Source organism: Morone saxatilis, unplaced genomic scaffold, assembly GCF_004916995.1.
Source record: "Morone saxatilis isolate NCDOM2014 unplaced genomic scaffold, NCSU_SB_2.0 Contig10, whole genome shotgun sequence".
Taxonomy (NCBI): Eukaryota; Metazoa; Chordata; class Actinopteri; family Moronidae; genus Morone; species Morone saxatilis.
This window is the reverse complement of record NW_023339652.1, coordinates 12,108,038-12,124,896: the sequence shown is the minus strand read 5'-3', so window position 1 is coordinate 12,124,896 and position 16,859 is coordinate 12,108,038. Positions and strand designations below refer to the sequence as shown.

The 16,859-nt window shown below is 42.0% G+C and overlaps 2 protein-coding genes across 2 annotated transcripts in view; both read left to right on the top strand.

The window, feature by feature from the left end:
• The window catches only part of tmem209 (transmembrane protein 209), a 9,262-nt gene extending 4,660 nt beyond the window's left edge, over window positions 1–4,602 (top strand). Inside the window, exons 7-15 of the mRNA XM_035674431.1 lie at window positions 418–593; window positions 736–807; window positions 900–996; window positions 1,467–1,592; window positions 1,679–1,776; window positions 2,034–2,148; window positions 2,290–2,387; window positions 3,198–3,271; window positions 3,706–4,602. Coding sequence (XP_035530324.1) covers window positions 418–593; window positions 736–807; window positions 900–996; window positions 1,467–1,592; window positions 1,679–1,776; window positions 2,034–2,148; window positions 2,290–2,387; window positions 3,198–3,271; window positions 3,706–3,760 — 911 coding nt within the window. The 3' untranslated portion in view covers window positions 3,761–4,602. The remainder of the gene's footprint in view (window positions 1–417; window positions 594–735; window positions 808–899; window positions 997–1,466; window positions 1,593–1,678; window positions 1,777–2,033; window positions 2,149–2,289; window positions 2,388–3,197; window positions 3,272–3,705) is intronic.
• A 747-nt stretch (window positions 4,603–5,349) lies between these two features.
• Window positions 5,350–16,859, top strand: part of LOC118342361 (putative adenosylhomocysteinase 3) — a 39,185-nt gene continuing 27,675 nt past the window's right edge. The window contains exon 1 of the mRNA XM_035680870.1: window positions 5,350–5,772. Within this exon, the coding sequence (XP_035536763.1) occupies window positions 5,437–5,772 (336 nt within the window). The 5' untranslated portion in view covers window positions 5,350–5,436. The remainder of the gene's footprint in view (window positions 5,773–16,859) is intronic.

The window sequence follows — 16,859 nt, the reverse complement described above, 5'->3', positions numbered from 1 at the left end:
TCAAAGAAGGGCTCCTATGTTAATATGTAACTCGATCTTTAAAGATGTTTTTGATTTAAATAGCTTTGATTTGAGAAAAATTATCCCCTCTAATGCAAAAAATACAACAGATTTCGGTTTTCAATCCTTTTAGAAACTGTGTTTTGCATAATAATTTGGAACACCTAGTCAGATTTTAGTTATCTTGCAAAAAAATGTGATTTGTTTCATCATGGGTAATTGTGTTTAATAAAATCCAGATTGACGATATAATTGTCTTAGGAATAAAAAATCCTTTTGACTGCAATTAATATCGACTATTTAGTAAGAAAATAACAAAACAGTATATCAATATATTAATTTGGAACACAGTGTAGACATGTATGTGATCATCAGTGAAACCCCTCAGATGTCATGATGAACTGATGCTCTCTATAGGGAGTCCCGAGGCTGTCTCTCCGAACCACAGCCCAACATTTTGGAACTACAACCGCTCAGTGGGAGATTACGCCCAGAGCCTGAGGAAGTTCCTGTACCAGCCAGCCTGCCGCTCTCAGGCCCCGTCAGCCCACAAGGATGAGACGGACCTGGGCTCCAAACAGGCTGCAGAGGAGGTCTGTAAAATAGCACTGTATGCTTTGTCATGCACTAATAAAGAGAAAAACGTTTTTCAAAACCAACTCATGCCATCTGAGTCTGCCTGTGTCGGAGTAGAATGTATGACTGGCGTAAAATCTCTTCTTTCCTGTTATGTAGGTGTGGGCCAGAATCACAACCAGCCGCCCTGTAGTGGACCGCATTGATAGCTGGACTGCCAAGCTTAGAAACGTGAGTGTTCAAACATATGTACAGACATAATTGCATTTGAGTAAGAAAATTACATCAGAAAACAAATCTATTTCTATTTGTATCTTTTGCAGTGGATCAGTGACACAATCTTGGTTCCCCTGGTCAAGGAAATAGACTCTGTCAACAGTCAGCTCAGGAGGATGGGCTGCCCTGAGCTCCAGATAGGAGGTAAACTATCTGCAGAGAACATGAATCATGGGAAATGTGCTTTGTCCTTGCTGTTGTTGGGTTTAATGGGAATGCCATAAACTGAGTCATAGATCAAAGACCATAGAATATAAACGTATTTTATGTCTTAGACATATTAACTGTTAGACACTGTTATGGCTGTCATATTTTTTTTTTTTGGGGGGGGGATAATGAGCTATAGCACTTGAACATGCAAAGTTAAGTTGAAGGAAAATGTTTTCATTTTGTTTTGCATTTTCTAGATTTTCTCAGACATGAAATTAAAAAGACAAGTACAATGCACAGCAAAACAAGCAGTTTGTTTAGGGAGTTTGTAACACACATGTCCAGTTCAATAGCAAAAACCTACTCTGAAATATTAAATAAATTACAGTAGCCGTTACTGTGATTTCAATGTACTCTTCTCGTAATTTTGGAGTCTCACTAGTTTTCACTCTTTCCTCCACCAGAGGCCAGCATAAGCAGCCTGAAACAGGCAGCGGTGATGAAAGCCTCGTCCATCCCCACTATGAACTCTATCGTTCAGTATCTGGACATCACTCCCAACCAGGAGTATCTAGTGGACCGCATAAAGGGTAAGTTCAACAATGCAGTGTGGGTTTAGATTATAGTGGAAGAACACATGTTTTAATGTGTGTTTTTGTATATTCTGTCCTGTCAGAGCTGGCCCACAGCGGCTGCATGAGCTCCTTTCGCTGGAATGGTGGTGGAGACCTGAAGAACAGGAAGTGGGACACAGACCTCCCTACTGACTGTGCTGTGAGTCCACACAAACAAACACACACACACACACACACGCAAAGTGAGTAGTACAACCAATTATCATCACTCTATTTTCTTGATTTATTGGTTCATTATTTTATCTATAACAGAATTTTCTTTCACAATGTTGTTGCTTCTTTGAGTCTTTAGACTGCGGGATAGGAGCTGTAAACATGACACACTGGGTAGTTTTTCCTTGTCAGTGTGGGCTTACCAGTAAAATACCTCTGCTTAATAACTTTCTATCCCTCTAGATCCTCATGCATATGTTTTGTACATACTTGGACTCCAGACTGCCCCCGCATCCAAAGTATCCAGACGGGAAGACTTTCACTTCACAGCACTTCAGCCACACCCCAGACAAACCCGGTAAGTGCACACACGCTTGTGATTTCCACTGTATGTTTCTCATTCTTGAAACACAGCACCTACTTTCTATCTTTGACGTCATACTTAAGTTCCTCATGGTGTTTCTGTTCTCTTGTCCCTTTTTTATGTCAACTCCCATAGATGTTACGAAGGAGAACCTCTTCTGCGTCCACCAAAGCAGCACCACTCCTCCTCACTACCAGCTCATCTACCAGGGACATATCTACAGTCTACCCAAGGTGACAGCAAAAGCAACCAGTTTTTCAGGCTCTTACAAAACAGCCTGTGTGCGTATTTTGCCCCTAAAATCAAATCCCAAGAGAAGTCTGTCTCACGGCTTTCTTATTTTGTACCCTCTGAGTTGTGCTATTTATACGTCTCCCTGAGGTGGCCCTGTAAATCAAACATAAGATCAAATCCTCTTTAATGGCTCCCTTAAGGATTGAACTTGCCAGATGCTTATAAAATGCAGAATAATAAATATAAAGGACATAGAAATAAACAGGGGGTATTGTAGCACACATTCTCAACAGTGAGACATCATATTCTGCATTACTGCGCAGTACAGCTTTTTCAACATAACCTATAAGACTTTTGAGAAATAAATCAGTTTTTAACATTCTAGTTCATACAGGGTCTTATGTTTGAGATCTGCAGCTAGAATTTAATGATGTATGGCCAAAGATGAAACTGAATGATTGCTGTTTTTCTGCCCTTTACTAAATAGAATTGGAACACTTTATTGACTGTTTTATCGTTGGCTTGTTAGACTGGGTCCCACCTCATGTTTTCATTGTTGTCTTCGATTGAGAGTTCATTTTAAATGGGACTCAAACAGGTGGACTGGATTTGCTCTGTTATACACTGATGGAGCATGAAGAGCTTTGTATCCAGGGGCCTTCTTTATTCCAGTAATCCCCACATCTAACAAAGCCAGCAAATTCAGGGCATCAGAACAGACTCTCGTTCGTAAGCAGTTCAGGATGTCTTCCTCTACTGTAACGCTTGCAATTGCAATAACATGAACCTATGTTGATTTCTGTTTCTAGGGCAGGAACAACCTGTTCCACACAATCCTCATGTTCCTCTATGTCATTAAGACTAAGGAGTCAGGGATGCTGGGGTGAGTACTTCTACTTAAAATGCTATAAAAGCTTGAATAGCTCAAATAATCTTTAACAAAAGTATGTAGCCTAAAGGTTAAGTGGGGAAATTGACCCTCCGTCATTGCCACCACTGAGGTGCCCTTGAGCAAGGCCCTTAACCCCAACTGCTCCAGTGGAGCTGCTCAGTGGCTAGCAGATATCAAACTGCTTATACTGGGCAGCTTCCAGGTGGGAATGTGATATGGACATTCTTACAAAAGAGAGTATTGCTCTCAGTGAAACCCCCCTGAATAAATAAAGGTGGGAAGAAAATTGAGAGTATAATGAAATATTGATTAATTTTCAACAAAAAGGTCACACACCAAAGGGCAGATAGCATTTTGATTGAAAATGATTGGTTTGACCCTGCTTGTCTGCAGGATAATTAAATTGCCTTTCATACTGTCTTCAGGAGAGTAAATCTTGGCCTCTCTGGTGTGAACATCTTGTGGATATACGAAGACTGATGCGCCGTCTTTTACAAGCAACAAAAAGCCTCAAGTGGGTATCCCCTCCCTTCCCACAATGCTGTGGCTACTCTGGTTGGAATACCACCTCAAGTTAAGGACTGCTCTTTTAGGGGCACATCATAAAAGCAGCACTTCACTTTGAAAGACGATGAATGCATATTTTTGGGACATTTTCTCAACTTTGGCAACATTCTGTATTGTCATTGACATTTTAAGTATGTGACACCACAGCGTGCTTATGATGCAATGCAGAGTTGTATTTTTTAACACTGTTTGGTTTTCTGATTTTGTATTTTGAGAATGTACCAGCATGGCAGCCTTGTAAATAATATACCTCAGATTTATCTGGCGGGTGTTAAAAGGGCTCGGACCCGTTTAGCATGAATGAATGAATACAGTATGTGTGGCTTTTATTCCTTTTTCTGGTATGCTGTTTTTTTTGTTCCTGTAGTTGAATGAATGTCTTCTACAGTAGAGATGGTCCTGACATGCTTGAAGTCACTTACATGAAATTGGTCTTGTGAAAACGGAAGCAATACACAAACAGTTCAAGTATTGAAGTATTCAGTCATTGCGAAGCTTCCCTTAGTACTACGCTGCAACACATAGTATGTAAAGTGTTGATTCTTTTCATATGTGATGGAGAACAAATGGGAAAAAGGTTTGAATCACCAAAGTCAATATAGTGTCTTTTACAAAAGAGATCTGAATGCCATTTATCCTGACTGCTTGTGTCAGCCATTAGTTACGTTTCAATCTTTCTACATGTTTGCTTGTTTTCAATAATGCCATTTTACAAATGTCAGGAGAGTTGAAAATAAAATTGAGATATTAAAAAAGAAACAGTTGAAGCTTTTGTTTGACTATGGTGGGCATCCACTTGGTGGCAATGTAGTTCACTTTATATGATTTGACCTTACTGCTGGTCTCATAATACTGCATATCCACCGCATGAGCGCTGTAATGTGATGCAGTGTCTTGTGCAGCAGTGTCCAGTGAATGACTTGAGGCTGATTGACAATTTAAAGTATTATTAAAATAATTTTGGGTCAATATTGGTTGAGGCCAAACTGTATTGCTAGGTAATTTGTGATGTAACAACATGCCCTTCATAATATACTATAGTAATATAGTATATTATTATAATAATATAAAAGATTATTATTATGATTATATATTAATCTTCACGCCTGAGAAATAAGCACATCATTCTGAAAATGACTGTCTAATTTTAAACGCGATGTAAGCCCTGTGAGCACACTGCATTATCTGGCAGAAAGCGCGTTTGTTTGTAATTTAGTGTCGTCCTCTTTTATTACAAACACAACTTCCCATAGTGCATTTCGCAGTGTACCTTTTCCTGTTGGGAAATGTAGTCGCTTGGTCAATTAGGCAAATTTTCCCCCCCGAGCTTTTTGAAATGCATATATCAGTGGTGTTATTGTTTTTTCCTCTTGTTGACTAACGTTTTGTAAATGTAAATGTCAGTCGTGTTGCCTTCATGGGTATTGGTGGTGGCTCATAAGGAGGGAGGGGAGGAGGAGGGGGGGGGTCTTTGAGATACTTGAGAGGAACTACAGGAACCACAATGCATTCATCCGTCGTCGCTCCTCCGCTCACATCCGCTCGACCTGCTATTTGTGTTGGAAAAAGGACTTTGTGAAACTGCAGCGATGTCAGTCCAGGTTGTGGCAGCGAAAATGGCAGAGGTCGAACTCAAAGACGTCCCCACCGGGAAAGACTTGCCGGCCGGTTCCCCGATGACACCGACCTCGGAGGGCAAGACCCTCGGCAGAAACGACCCACACGAGGCCGGTTCCTCTGCCGCTGCTTCCCCTACAGCGGAGCCCTCCGCGAAAGCCGGGGAAGGCAGCCTGGGCTTGCTCACCCCGAACCCCGCGAAGATGCCCCAGGCGTCGGCTATGAAGCGGTCGGACCCGCAGCAGAACGGCGGAGAGGCTTTTGTCAACCGTGACGGTACCGTTGCCGAAGCACCGCGGATGAAGAAGGTGAGTGAGACAACGTTTTTCTCCGTCCCCCTCCTCTCTCTCCTCAGCTCTACATTCTCGGATGTTATTGGACCACCACTAAGAAGCACCTCGCCGCAATGTGGAGCTCGCTGGGAAAAGCTGGCATTGTGTGGCGATGCTAACGGGCTAGCTGATTCAGCTGACGCTTTTAATAATGGTCTTCTGGGCTAATAACAACCGTGGAGGGTGTAATAATAAGGGGCTCTTTAAAAATAGGTGTACCCATTTCTGTGAGGCTGACATGGCTAAATCTGTAGGACATGAACTCGGCAGCTGGGCAAAAGTACCCGACTGTGCTCACAAGTTTTTGTTGAGATTGGGTGTTTTGAAGAAAAAGAGGTCGCTATTCACTTCTTTTAATAATAATAATAATAAAAAAAAACCATAGCTCACACTTATTGTTTGGTTGGTTTTCGGATGTTTGGCTTCATGCGCAACAAAATAACGTTACGCATTACATAATATACATAACAGGATGTTAAAATAAACAGTCGGTTAAATGAAACCTAAGTTGCTGTGTGAGCACATTTACAGTTGACGTTATCAGTTTTCCTTGTGCAGCAAGAAGAAAAATAGTTAATTTTAACTAGTAACTTAGACACGTGGTATCGTATTGCAGAAGGGTGCTGGCAAATGATTAAAGTGTGCTTGTGTCAGTAAGAGCAGAGCTATCTTATTGGGCAAACATAATGTAGATGAAGTAAAGGTTCAAGTGACCTTTGCTCCTTGTTGACCTCAGGTTAGGATATTCAGATGTACAGTTCATAGCTTGCAGTACATGTCCTGCTCGTTTTTAGTTTGACTAATTCAGTGCCACCCAAGGGGTGTGTGTGATCTAACTCAGACACAACAGTAGTCAGTAATCCGTGACCCCAGGGCACTGCTGTCACCTAGTTTTCACAAGCCTGATTTAGCCTTTAGAGCACCTATACTTCAGTGATTCAGTGAAGGGAGTTCCTGCTCTTGTGGCTTAATTCAGAGGTCGGACTGACTTAGCATGTCTCTGTTTTTTTTTCTTGGTGAGCAAGGATCCCAAAAAACTACTTGGCTGTGGTTATGCCCTAAATGCATCTTATCTTTGTGTCTCACAAATCCTTGATTAGGGCAGAAGTGGATATGAAGGGCAAGGTTCAAGGAAAAGAACACGTTTTTGATAAGGAATCCTTTGAGGAAGCTTCCAGCTCTGTTCCTCTGATCGGACTTATTATTAGCAGTTGACAGTGATTTATAGCCTGTGGTCACTGTAGTGCACTTTATCAGTGGTGGTCACATTCAGGAATTGATTTTAGATATATGTATGATGAGCGACTCTGATTTATTGACTCCTGCAGACATGCATCTTAACAAGAACAATGCTTAAAAAAAATGGGTTAAACTCAGTGTGTTGTCCCTCCCCACTGTGACATTAATGCATAAATACTTGTTTAGCGTGTTTTCACGATGAACGATTTGGGATGGAAATCAAAAGGTTGGGTTATTGTCGGGGTGAAACTAAGGGACAGAACAAGTCGGATGGGATGCACTCGCCTCCCACACCCACTGATACACCCAGACAATGATCCCATCCCGTTAGACAACCCCAAAGAACACCCCAGTAGAAGACCAATAGGAGGAGAGCATGGTTAGTACAGTTTGAGAATGGACTGCGCACCGACGGCAGCTGCGAGCAGACGGCTTTACGTTCCTCAGACTGTTACAGCAAGCAGGCATATGGAACTAAACCAGCAGCCAGGAGCACTGGACCTACAGGCGGAAACACATTTAGGGGGCAGCCCAAAACCGGACAATCTGGACAGCGACAGCCACATCTGGATTATTGAGGAGACGAAGTTCACATACAGAACCATGGTAGAGAGCTCATTTCCAAAACATGCGGGCATTTTATTTTGTAAAAATATCACGATATCAAGAGGTTTATAATTAAGTATCTCTTGAAATAAAGAGACATTTAGTTATTCTTGAAACTAGCATCAGACTTGTTTTTAAATCTCTACTTTATATTATTTTCTAAGGTTGGCTGATTTTTAACAAATACATGGTATTGTATGTTGAACGAAAACTTGAGGTTTAGTTGGTAGAAACTTTAAACTATACTTTTTTTTTTTGGGACCCGCTGTAGTCACTCTGTTTATATCCAATCAGAAAGTATCATTTTATAATGTTTGTATTATTGTATGTGTAGGATATTCTTCATGTCAACAAAAGCTTGATGTAAAGAGAAACTGTAGAGGGGGGGGGCATATTTTTTAATTCTTATAATGCAGAGCCTTAGTAACGGATAACCCATACTAAGTACATTGAACCAGAAATCCATCCATTATATTAATTTAAATACTCCAAACACACTGCATTTGTCCGATCAACAACTTCAGTGTGTATCCACTGGGGCAGAAGGGTCTCTCCAGTGTATTTATAGATCACCGGGCATTGTGGTTCTTATGGCACACTGCATTATAGATATATACAACCCCAGCCTGGCCTTACGCATCTGCTTAATTCTGCTCGTCCAGTGCAGTAAAGGGTGAGTAAAGCAGTGGGGATGATAATGTAAGTATGCAGGCAGGCAGGCTGGCTGGCTGCAGTATTGACTGACTGAGTGACTGGATGACTGGCTAGCTTTTAATCCAAGCCTTTATCATGTCGCCACATGAGGGGATTAAAAGGGCCAGCTCTCTGTTGTAGGTGGGTCTAGATGTAAGCTTTTGGGGTCAGTGACGTGCCTTATTGTAACCCGCGTTGGCTCAGCACGAATATCTCAAGCTTCTGCAAACAGGTAGCAGGACTATGTGCTAACACAGCAGCTATTTGTGTTCATACGGCAAGCTTGGTTTTAGTCTCATATTGGGTCAGTATGTTCACTCTCCTAGTCGGCTCTACTGAGGCCTCACTTGATGATTTACCTGTTGAGCCCATGGACCAAACACTTTCCAACTTGTTTGTAAGCCATCATGGTGCTCCCTTTTCCCAACTCTCCCCCGACCCTCTACATTTGGCAATGACTGAGATACCTAACACTGTTTTAGGAAAACGTTCACACTCTCTCAGTGATAGATTTGAATGAGTGTGTTAGTGAGATCATCCCTCTCTCATGTAATGTTATGTCACTCACTAAGCTGGTGATCCTGGTAGTGCGCGCTGGTAAACAGGCTTACAGTGAATGGTGGCCGCTCTACTTGAGGAAAAAAACGGTGTGGAAGAAGAGGTTATGTATGCAAAAAGACGTCTGGGGTTTAATGTAAAAAAAAAAAAAACCTTTTTGCGAACCCATTGTATTTCACGATTCCCGAATGTAATCCCTAAGCATTTGTACTGATAGGGATAGGTGAGTAGGCAAGCAAATATAACTTGTTGAACCTATTGGAGCTGAAGGTAAATGGTTAATGAAGAAATGACTTAAGCTAACAAAATGCCTCAGCGTGTTGTTAGTTCTATAGCCAGTTTGCTCATTAGTTCCATTCACATTCTCGTGACGATACAAAGTTATCTAGTAAAGGACAAGAAGTCGCCGCGCTGTAGATTGTCGCCATTGTCGTTTTCGCGCGAGGTCACCGAGAATCTTTATGTGCCTGTGACAGTCCTGGTCTACGATGGATAACACGTCACTTTCCCTACCCTATATGCCCTCTCATTTGTGAGTCACCTCTGAGACTGAGCTGGTCTGCATGTGTCTGTGGGTGTGCGCACACAGTGATCACATGCACTTCCCCAGGGGATCATGTCTTCTTTCATTGGAGTCAAAGTGTTGTCATAGTCTAATCCTACTTTTGTCTCTTTAACAAATGGAGAATAACTGCTTCACTTCTGTCCACAAATCACCTGAATAAAGTCAGTTCTCTGGGACTGTACACCCACATGTGTGCAGGTGTTTCTTTATACAGTAATAATGATTAGTTGTATTTCTTTACTTCAGAACAGAGACCAGCAGAAAGGCGCAGGCTTCTCTAACATTGCAGCTAAGAATATGTAAATGGTGTCTGTTTGTAATAGATTGCCATCTGTTGTGGTTTTTGAGAAGGTTTGTTTCCCCTATTCACAGTACAGCACAAGCCTTTTAAAATGCACATTAAAGGGAGGTTGTAGATGTGCTAAATGTTAACCATCTTAATGTCACAGCGCGTATACTAGCATTTGCCAGCTGTGCCGTTGTCGTCAACATAACGCACCTAATGTGATTTTAATTTGTAGTGCGCTGCCAACCTCAGACACTTTCCCACACGAGACAGACGGAGAAACACACATCCCCCTGCTCTGTGTTGACAGGGGGAATGTGGCACCATGGTGTGAAGTCTGAGAGCGGGAGAGAAGTGGAGCACTGGATCCAAATCCACTCGTCCCTCAGTCTTCAAACCCTTTTTTTTTTCTTTTTTACGTGGCTGGTTTAGCTCAAAGTATAAATGTTGACCGTCCTAATAATCCCAAACTCTGACCTATGGCTTGTGGAGGTCCCAGAGGGTTTTGGTTGAAGCTTCGCAGTTTCAACACCACATAATCACCTCGTTCGTGGACCTACTGACAGTAGGTTTCTCACTATCACGTCACCTTTTCCGAGCAATTTGTTTTTGATGGAGAAACCAAAAGATGAATGCTGTTAAAACATGTCATTTGTCAACATGTTAAAACATATTTGAAAGTGGTATGCTCAAGCTGGACTAGAAAACAGGCTAAAAGGGGACATGGCCCACTTAAACCTCTCCTCCTCAAATACACTTATAATTTGAATATACCCTTATCTCTCGAATAAACTAATTTAAAACACTATTTTTAATGTTGTCACTTCTTGTAGCCTCCATTCACAGCATCCCATCAATATCTTTAAACCTACATGGGCAGCTTGAAGAGGGCCTGTCTTCTTTAAGAGTAACATTAATGAGAAATGAGAGTGACAGGAGTTAAAGCCCCTGCCGTCTGTGTGCAGCCCTGTATTAAATCAAACACTGTTGTGCTGCTGGTTGTACTGACAAGAGCTTTCATTGGTTATTGAGTCATCGCAGGAGACCGAAAGTAGGTTTGACCAATGTCACAGGTCACTGGCAGGGTGATGGACAGGCCAGGCTCAGGGGATAGATACGGGGGAGAGGCTGGAGACTTTCCTTAATATGTCCCTGGGCTGACAGAGGAGAGCCCCAGCCAGGCCGGCATGTGATACACTTCCTAACGATATTGCACACTTGGTTTGGGTTGTACTTAGGAATGGGAGGTGGATGGAGTTTTTACATGTTTGTTTGAGTAACATACCTTGGGTGTTAATGATTAATTGATAGCATTTCTTTTACTTTGTGGACTAAAGTCAGCGTCAAGCAGTGAGAGAGGTTTTTTGTAATGGGTGGGTGGGCACTGTTGCTTTCAGTATGTAGAAAAACAAATACTGCAATCTTGAAGGGATGGAGAGCTGTCTGCCTCGATTACTGTAAAACTTAATCAGGCAGCAGAACACGAAATGTGTCTCAAAATAAATTGTTGTAGGAAGTCAGCGGCGCGGTTGTGTAATTGGCATGTCTTAGCTGCCCCTGCCACTCCACGGAAGAGGGTGTATATTTGGCCTGCTATGCCCTCGGTGCACTCAGCTGAGGTTTATCGCTGTTTTTAATGACCTATGGGTGAAATTATGAGATTTATAAGATCTTGTGCTCTCGCTCTCCTCTTCCTCAAATTACCATGTCACAACACTTTTATTTTTGCTTCATCTCCCCTCCGTTTCTGCCAGCCCTGTTTGCCTCGTGTCACACTACTCAACAATACCGTGTTCATCATAAAGTGGACTGACCGGCTACTTCAAATAAACCGAACCTCGGCGCGTACTCCTGTCTGAGTTACAAATGACACCCACTCCAGGACACCACTTCCTCTGCTTTTATTGTTTTGTTTTTGAGCCCCTGTCTAGCTTTTCTCACAGCCCCACTGTGTTCACACGCGGTGCATTCTCTGTCTGCCTTCTCGCAGCGCAAATCTCAGCACTACGCGGCAAAGGCTTGTGTGAGATCGCACCTCCCTAACCATTTTCATCCGCGCCACAGAGGCCAACTCAGGAAACGGACTCGGTACTTTACACCAGTTTGAGTTTCTCTCACCCCCGGGGTTGCCAGAGAGTGATCTCTCCATCACTGTCCAGATGGGATGTTCTAGCAGCTCTTTGCTGAAGGGCTGCCTGATTTGATGGGGGAAAAAAACAAGAACCACAATTTTCTTTTGATCTCACAATTCTTATTTATATAGGAAAAATATGTTTTAAATGACTAATATGTATCGCAATCGCATTTGTCTGCTTCGATACGCCTCAGAATCATTCTGACACAGTGTCGTCATATGAGTGCAACATGCAAATGCATCTGGTTAAAAAGCTAGCGAAATCCCACAGATTTTAAATGGGGATTTGCAAAACAAAACTAACTGACAGCCATATGTGTTCAAAGTTGTTTCCAGTTATTGAAGCACCAGTGTGTAGGATTTAGTGGCATCTAGTTGTCCAGTTAGATTAGATTATGCTCTCCCCTCACCCTCCCATTTCAAGCGTGTAGGAGGAACTAGTGGCCACAAAAATGTGAAAAAGCCCAATTTTTGTGTGTTTGATTTGTCCATTCTGGGCTATTCTAGAAAAACAAATGGCAGTTCCATATGGCAGACTTCGTAGAAGAGGACCCCCTCCCCCTATAAGTAAAAATAGATCATTCTAAGGCAACAAAAACACCACAACCAATGAGAATTTACTCATTTTTCAATATTTGATCATATCAAAGCAGTTCAGTTGCTGCCATAAAAGCATCAAAGTGTGGTACACGCATGTCTGGCTGTTGTGTTTTGGAGTACCACTCACTGTGTTCAACTGTAGGCTTCCCTTGCTGAGATGTCAAGTCAATATCAAGTAAAACTAGCTAGTTATATTAGCTTTAATTAATTCTATTGAAATAAACTCATGTTCAAATGTTAATCTAATTTCCTAAATGTCAGTGAGATTTGTCTGTTGGCCACTAGCTCCTTTAATGATCATAGCAGACCTTTTTGTGACATTTCAAAACAATAGTTAATTAGGATTACCTTGACATTAGGGTGGTGTAGGTGTCCTTTGTGGTATTGGAGGGGGAGGGATAAAACACCTATACTTGACCTACTAGTTCCTGTGTATGAATTCTGTGCCTGTGCTTCCCTGTTCCTGAGTGTACCACCCACACATATCTGCATCTATGACTCCCCAGCTGAGATTCATTTCCTGCCTCGTCATCATAGCTTGCTATCACTGAGCGTGTTCAGCTCATTGAATTACACTTTTTTTCCATCAAATGGCTTTTTACAAGGTTTAGGTTCGTGGAACAGTGGAGTGACTGGAGTTACTTTTCCTGGAACCTGTGTGCTCCCAAGAAGCCAGCATAGTGTGAAATTTTAAACCCCTTGGTTTAATTACTGTTGAACAAGCGAGAGAGCACCAACCGTGTGTGTGTGTGTGTGTGTGTACGGGAGTGTGCGGCCACTAGCCGACAGTGTTGAGTTTACATGAGGATCAGTGAACAGTAGTGGACATTAACACTGAACTGGCTATGCAGCATGACGAGGAATGCAGCTCCATACTCATTGCATGCGAACAAAGGGCCAACATTGTGTTGAAAAAGTGCTGCCTCACAAAAGGGCCCTCACAAAGCCTGAAATGAACCTCCACACACCCATCTGTCTGCCCTGCTTCCTATTAGTCAGGCCAAACTCGAAACCCCTGGCAGACAGAGGCGCATATATATATATATATATAATATATAATATAATATATATATATATATATATATAATATATAATATATATATATATATATATATATATATATTAAAAAAAAAAAAAAAAATATATATATATATAAAAATGTTCTTCTGCTTTCTCATTACACACATTATTTGATCTGTTAATATGACAATATTGCTAAGAGCGGCTTCAGACAATGCATTTCCTTACATTGTTTTATCGCCAGCATCCAGTGATCTCGAGCTTTTGTCAAGAGGATTTAGAAAAAATATTTAAAAAATCCAAATCCAGCCTAATAATTAATGAAGAATTGCTTCACACTCCTAATTAAACCTAGATCATTGACCCCATAATGGGTTTATTCAGAAATAGACCGGCACCACCCCTGTCTGTGTGCCTTTGATGTAATTATACCTTCCCCACGGGGAGAGATGGCTATTTCTGGCTATTCAAGAGGAAGAAAAAAAACAAACATGCGACTCCAGAAATGGACCACTTCATTTTTGAGACGTCTATTGCTGTTAAATCTTCTCTCTTTAGGTCTCTGGTCTTGCTTTTCGAGCTTATGGAAAGATTCATGGTTTAATTTAGCTTAATGACTGACATTAACGATCCATTTGTTTTTCAACCCAGCAAAAGGATTTATTGACTCAGTGCTGGAGTGGTTGAAAAATATGATGAAAAGTATGCGCTGATGGAGATGGATGATTGCATGGGTAAACAGATGAGTGTGGATGTACACAGTAGATACAGCTTGTTGTTTAATTTGCGTAAAAGCCATGGTATTGTTGATCCATCATTGGATTACCAATACTGCATGCCATCATTTGTTGTCTCTCAGATTTGACAGCCATATAGAGTCGAAAACAATAGATTTTTGAACGATTGGATCGATACTAATACTGATCCCTTTGGAGTCAGTGTGAATGGAGGTCACTTCACCACTGTCCTTGGACGTGATCACTAAGCCTTTCGGCTCCAAACTGTGCCCTACTTTACATAAAGCAGCAAGACCCTGTTGAACAACTGAAGTGGGCTTGTGTGTGTTCTTGTAAATGAGAGAATGAAATAAACCCTATAGTTAGATTAGCTGAGGAAAATGTAATTAGTCGGAATTTTAATTTGCCTTTTTAGGGGAAAAACTACATTCTGTAGCTGATACAGTTGTAATACATTCCCATATAAAAAATAAAAAAAAACTAAATGAAAACTTTAACTTGTCCTTGAATGACATGTGAAGCCTGCAGTCTTGGCAGTCTTCCTCCATTCAGTGGCAGATAAGAAGGGAAAATCATGTGAACGAGGAGGGGAAAAAAAGTTAGAGAAAGGCCCGAGTGTGTTGGCTGTTCTCTCCCCCTCTCTGTTAAGAAGCAGGTAGGGTTTAATCTGTCACTAAGCCCCATCATTCATTGCCTGTTCTCCTCTAGTATCAGTGTCCCTGGCTTTGACGGTGACTATCAGACCATATCAGAAGGACAAGGATTGTTCCAGCGGGCAGTGTTCAGTGTAGATGACCTTGCATAGTTTCCATAGTTTTATAGCAGCGCTGGGATTATATGGGGTTGCAGCAGTCAGTTAGACCTATTCAAAGGGAAGCTAAATTAATTAGAAATCCCTTTTTCTTTTTTTTTCTTTTTTTTTTTTCAAGTTATAATTCATCTTATCTGGAGTTTTCCGTCTTTGGTATAGCATTTAGTGTGCTTATTTGTGAGTTAGAGTTAAACATTTCAGCCAGGCAAGCAGCATGACTTTAGGTTAGTGCTGTTATTCGGCCCACCATGTCGGTCCACACTGAAATCTCTCAACAACTATTGGATGGATTGCAGTGACATTCTGTACAGACATTCATGGTCCCGTGGTTCCAACATTGTGCCACGTTAACAACATTCCCATCAGTTGTACTTGTGTCAATTACAAATGTTAACATGCTAACGCACTTAAAATAATGTAGTAAACATGTTAGACATTATCACTGACAGTGTGTTAACATTATCATTTACCTCCAAACACAGCTGTGTAACCTCACAGAGCTGCTAGCGTAGCTGTAGACTCGTAAACTTTGTTTCTTGTTGCTTTTTTTTTTCTTCTTTACAACCTGTGCAGTTGCACTTTTACCATTACATTTGTTTAACATGTTTAAACCAGTTTGTCTGGCAGCAGGTACTTGTGCCTGTGAGCCATTCGTCTATATAATGGATCTGTGCATTCTTTCACGTTGTGAAATGCTGACGCTGTATGTAGGCTTCAGATTGAAAGAGCAGTGGATGACTTTCTCGGGTGCTGCTGGTGACGTGGCTTCACCAAGAGTAGTAAAGCCCTGTGTTGGCACGAAGCCTCTGCCGGTGTGTGTGTGTGTGTGTGTGGTGGTGATGATGGTGGTGGGGGGGGCGGCACGTGTTAGGCCACTGGTAATTGCGTGTGGGCTCAGTAACTGCCAAGTGCATGCGTTGTAATGGGGGTGTGTGAGCACATTTGACTCGTGACTGTGTATATGTGTGCCATTATTTACAGTCTGAGCACTTGTCTGTGTATATAAATCAGCAGGACCCATTCTTACATCACAACCACCCTCGGGACAACATGCTCGGACACTCACACTCACACACCACCTCCCGCTGGCTGCTTCCTCACTCCTTTTCTTACTTCCATTGGTCAGAAATGCTTTACTATTGGATGGGAGAAGGGGGAATTGAGCCACGATTGGAGCAGCCACCTACCCTTTCATGCATAATAGGGTTTCTTGCACTCACGCTCTGGTGTTCTACCTTCTTTCTTTTTTTTCTCTTTTCCTTTCTCTCATGGTGCACACAGACTTGCTAGCAGCCTGTTGTATCTCACATGTTGCATAAAAACACTCTGTCCTGTGGATAACTGTATGCGCAAGTAGTGGAACACGCCGCCACATAGACCCTAGTATGGAAACGCCATGTCAAGGTCATAATAGCTGGCTCCCAGCTCCCAAACGCACCGGTGAACATTACACAGAGGCATGCATTGACAGGCATACATTGGGTAATTTGTTTATGCATGTGTGTGCGCCTCTGGTCTGTATGTCTTGTTTCTTTGCTGTGCTGCTCTCTGCTCCTCAAAGCACCTCTCTGCTTTTACTTGCCTGTCCATCCCCTCCGTCTGCCAGAGCTTAACAGCTACACAGCCGTTTCACTAAAAGCCAGGCCTCTCTGCCAGAGTTGCACACCTGTTTTTGTGTCTGTCCAGAAAAGCGTCTGGTGTTTTCTATGGTTTGACTTGAGGACATGGTCTGTGCTACTGGCTTTTTTTGTTGCCACCCAGATAACTATATAACAACTTTGTTTTTCAAGTTTGATTCTGACCCCCCCCCCCCC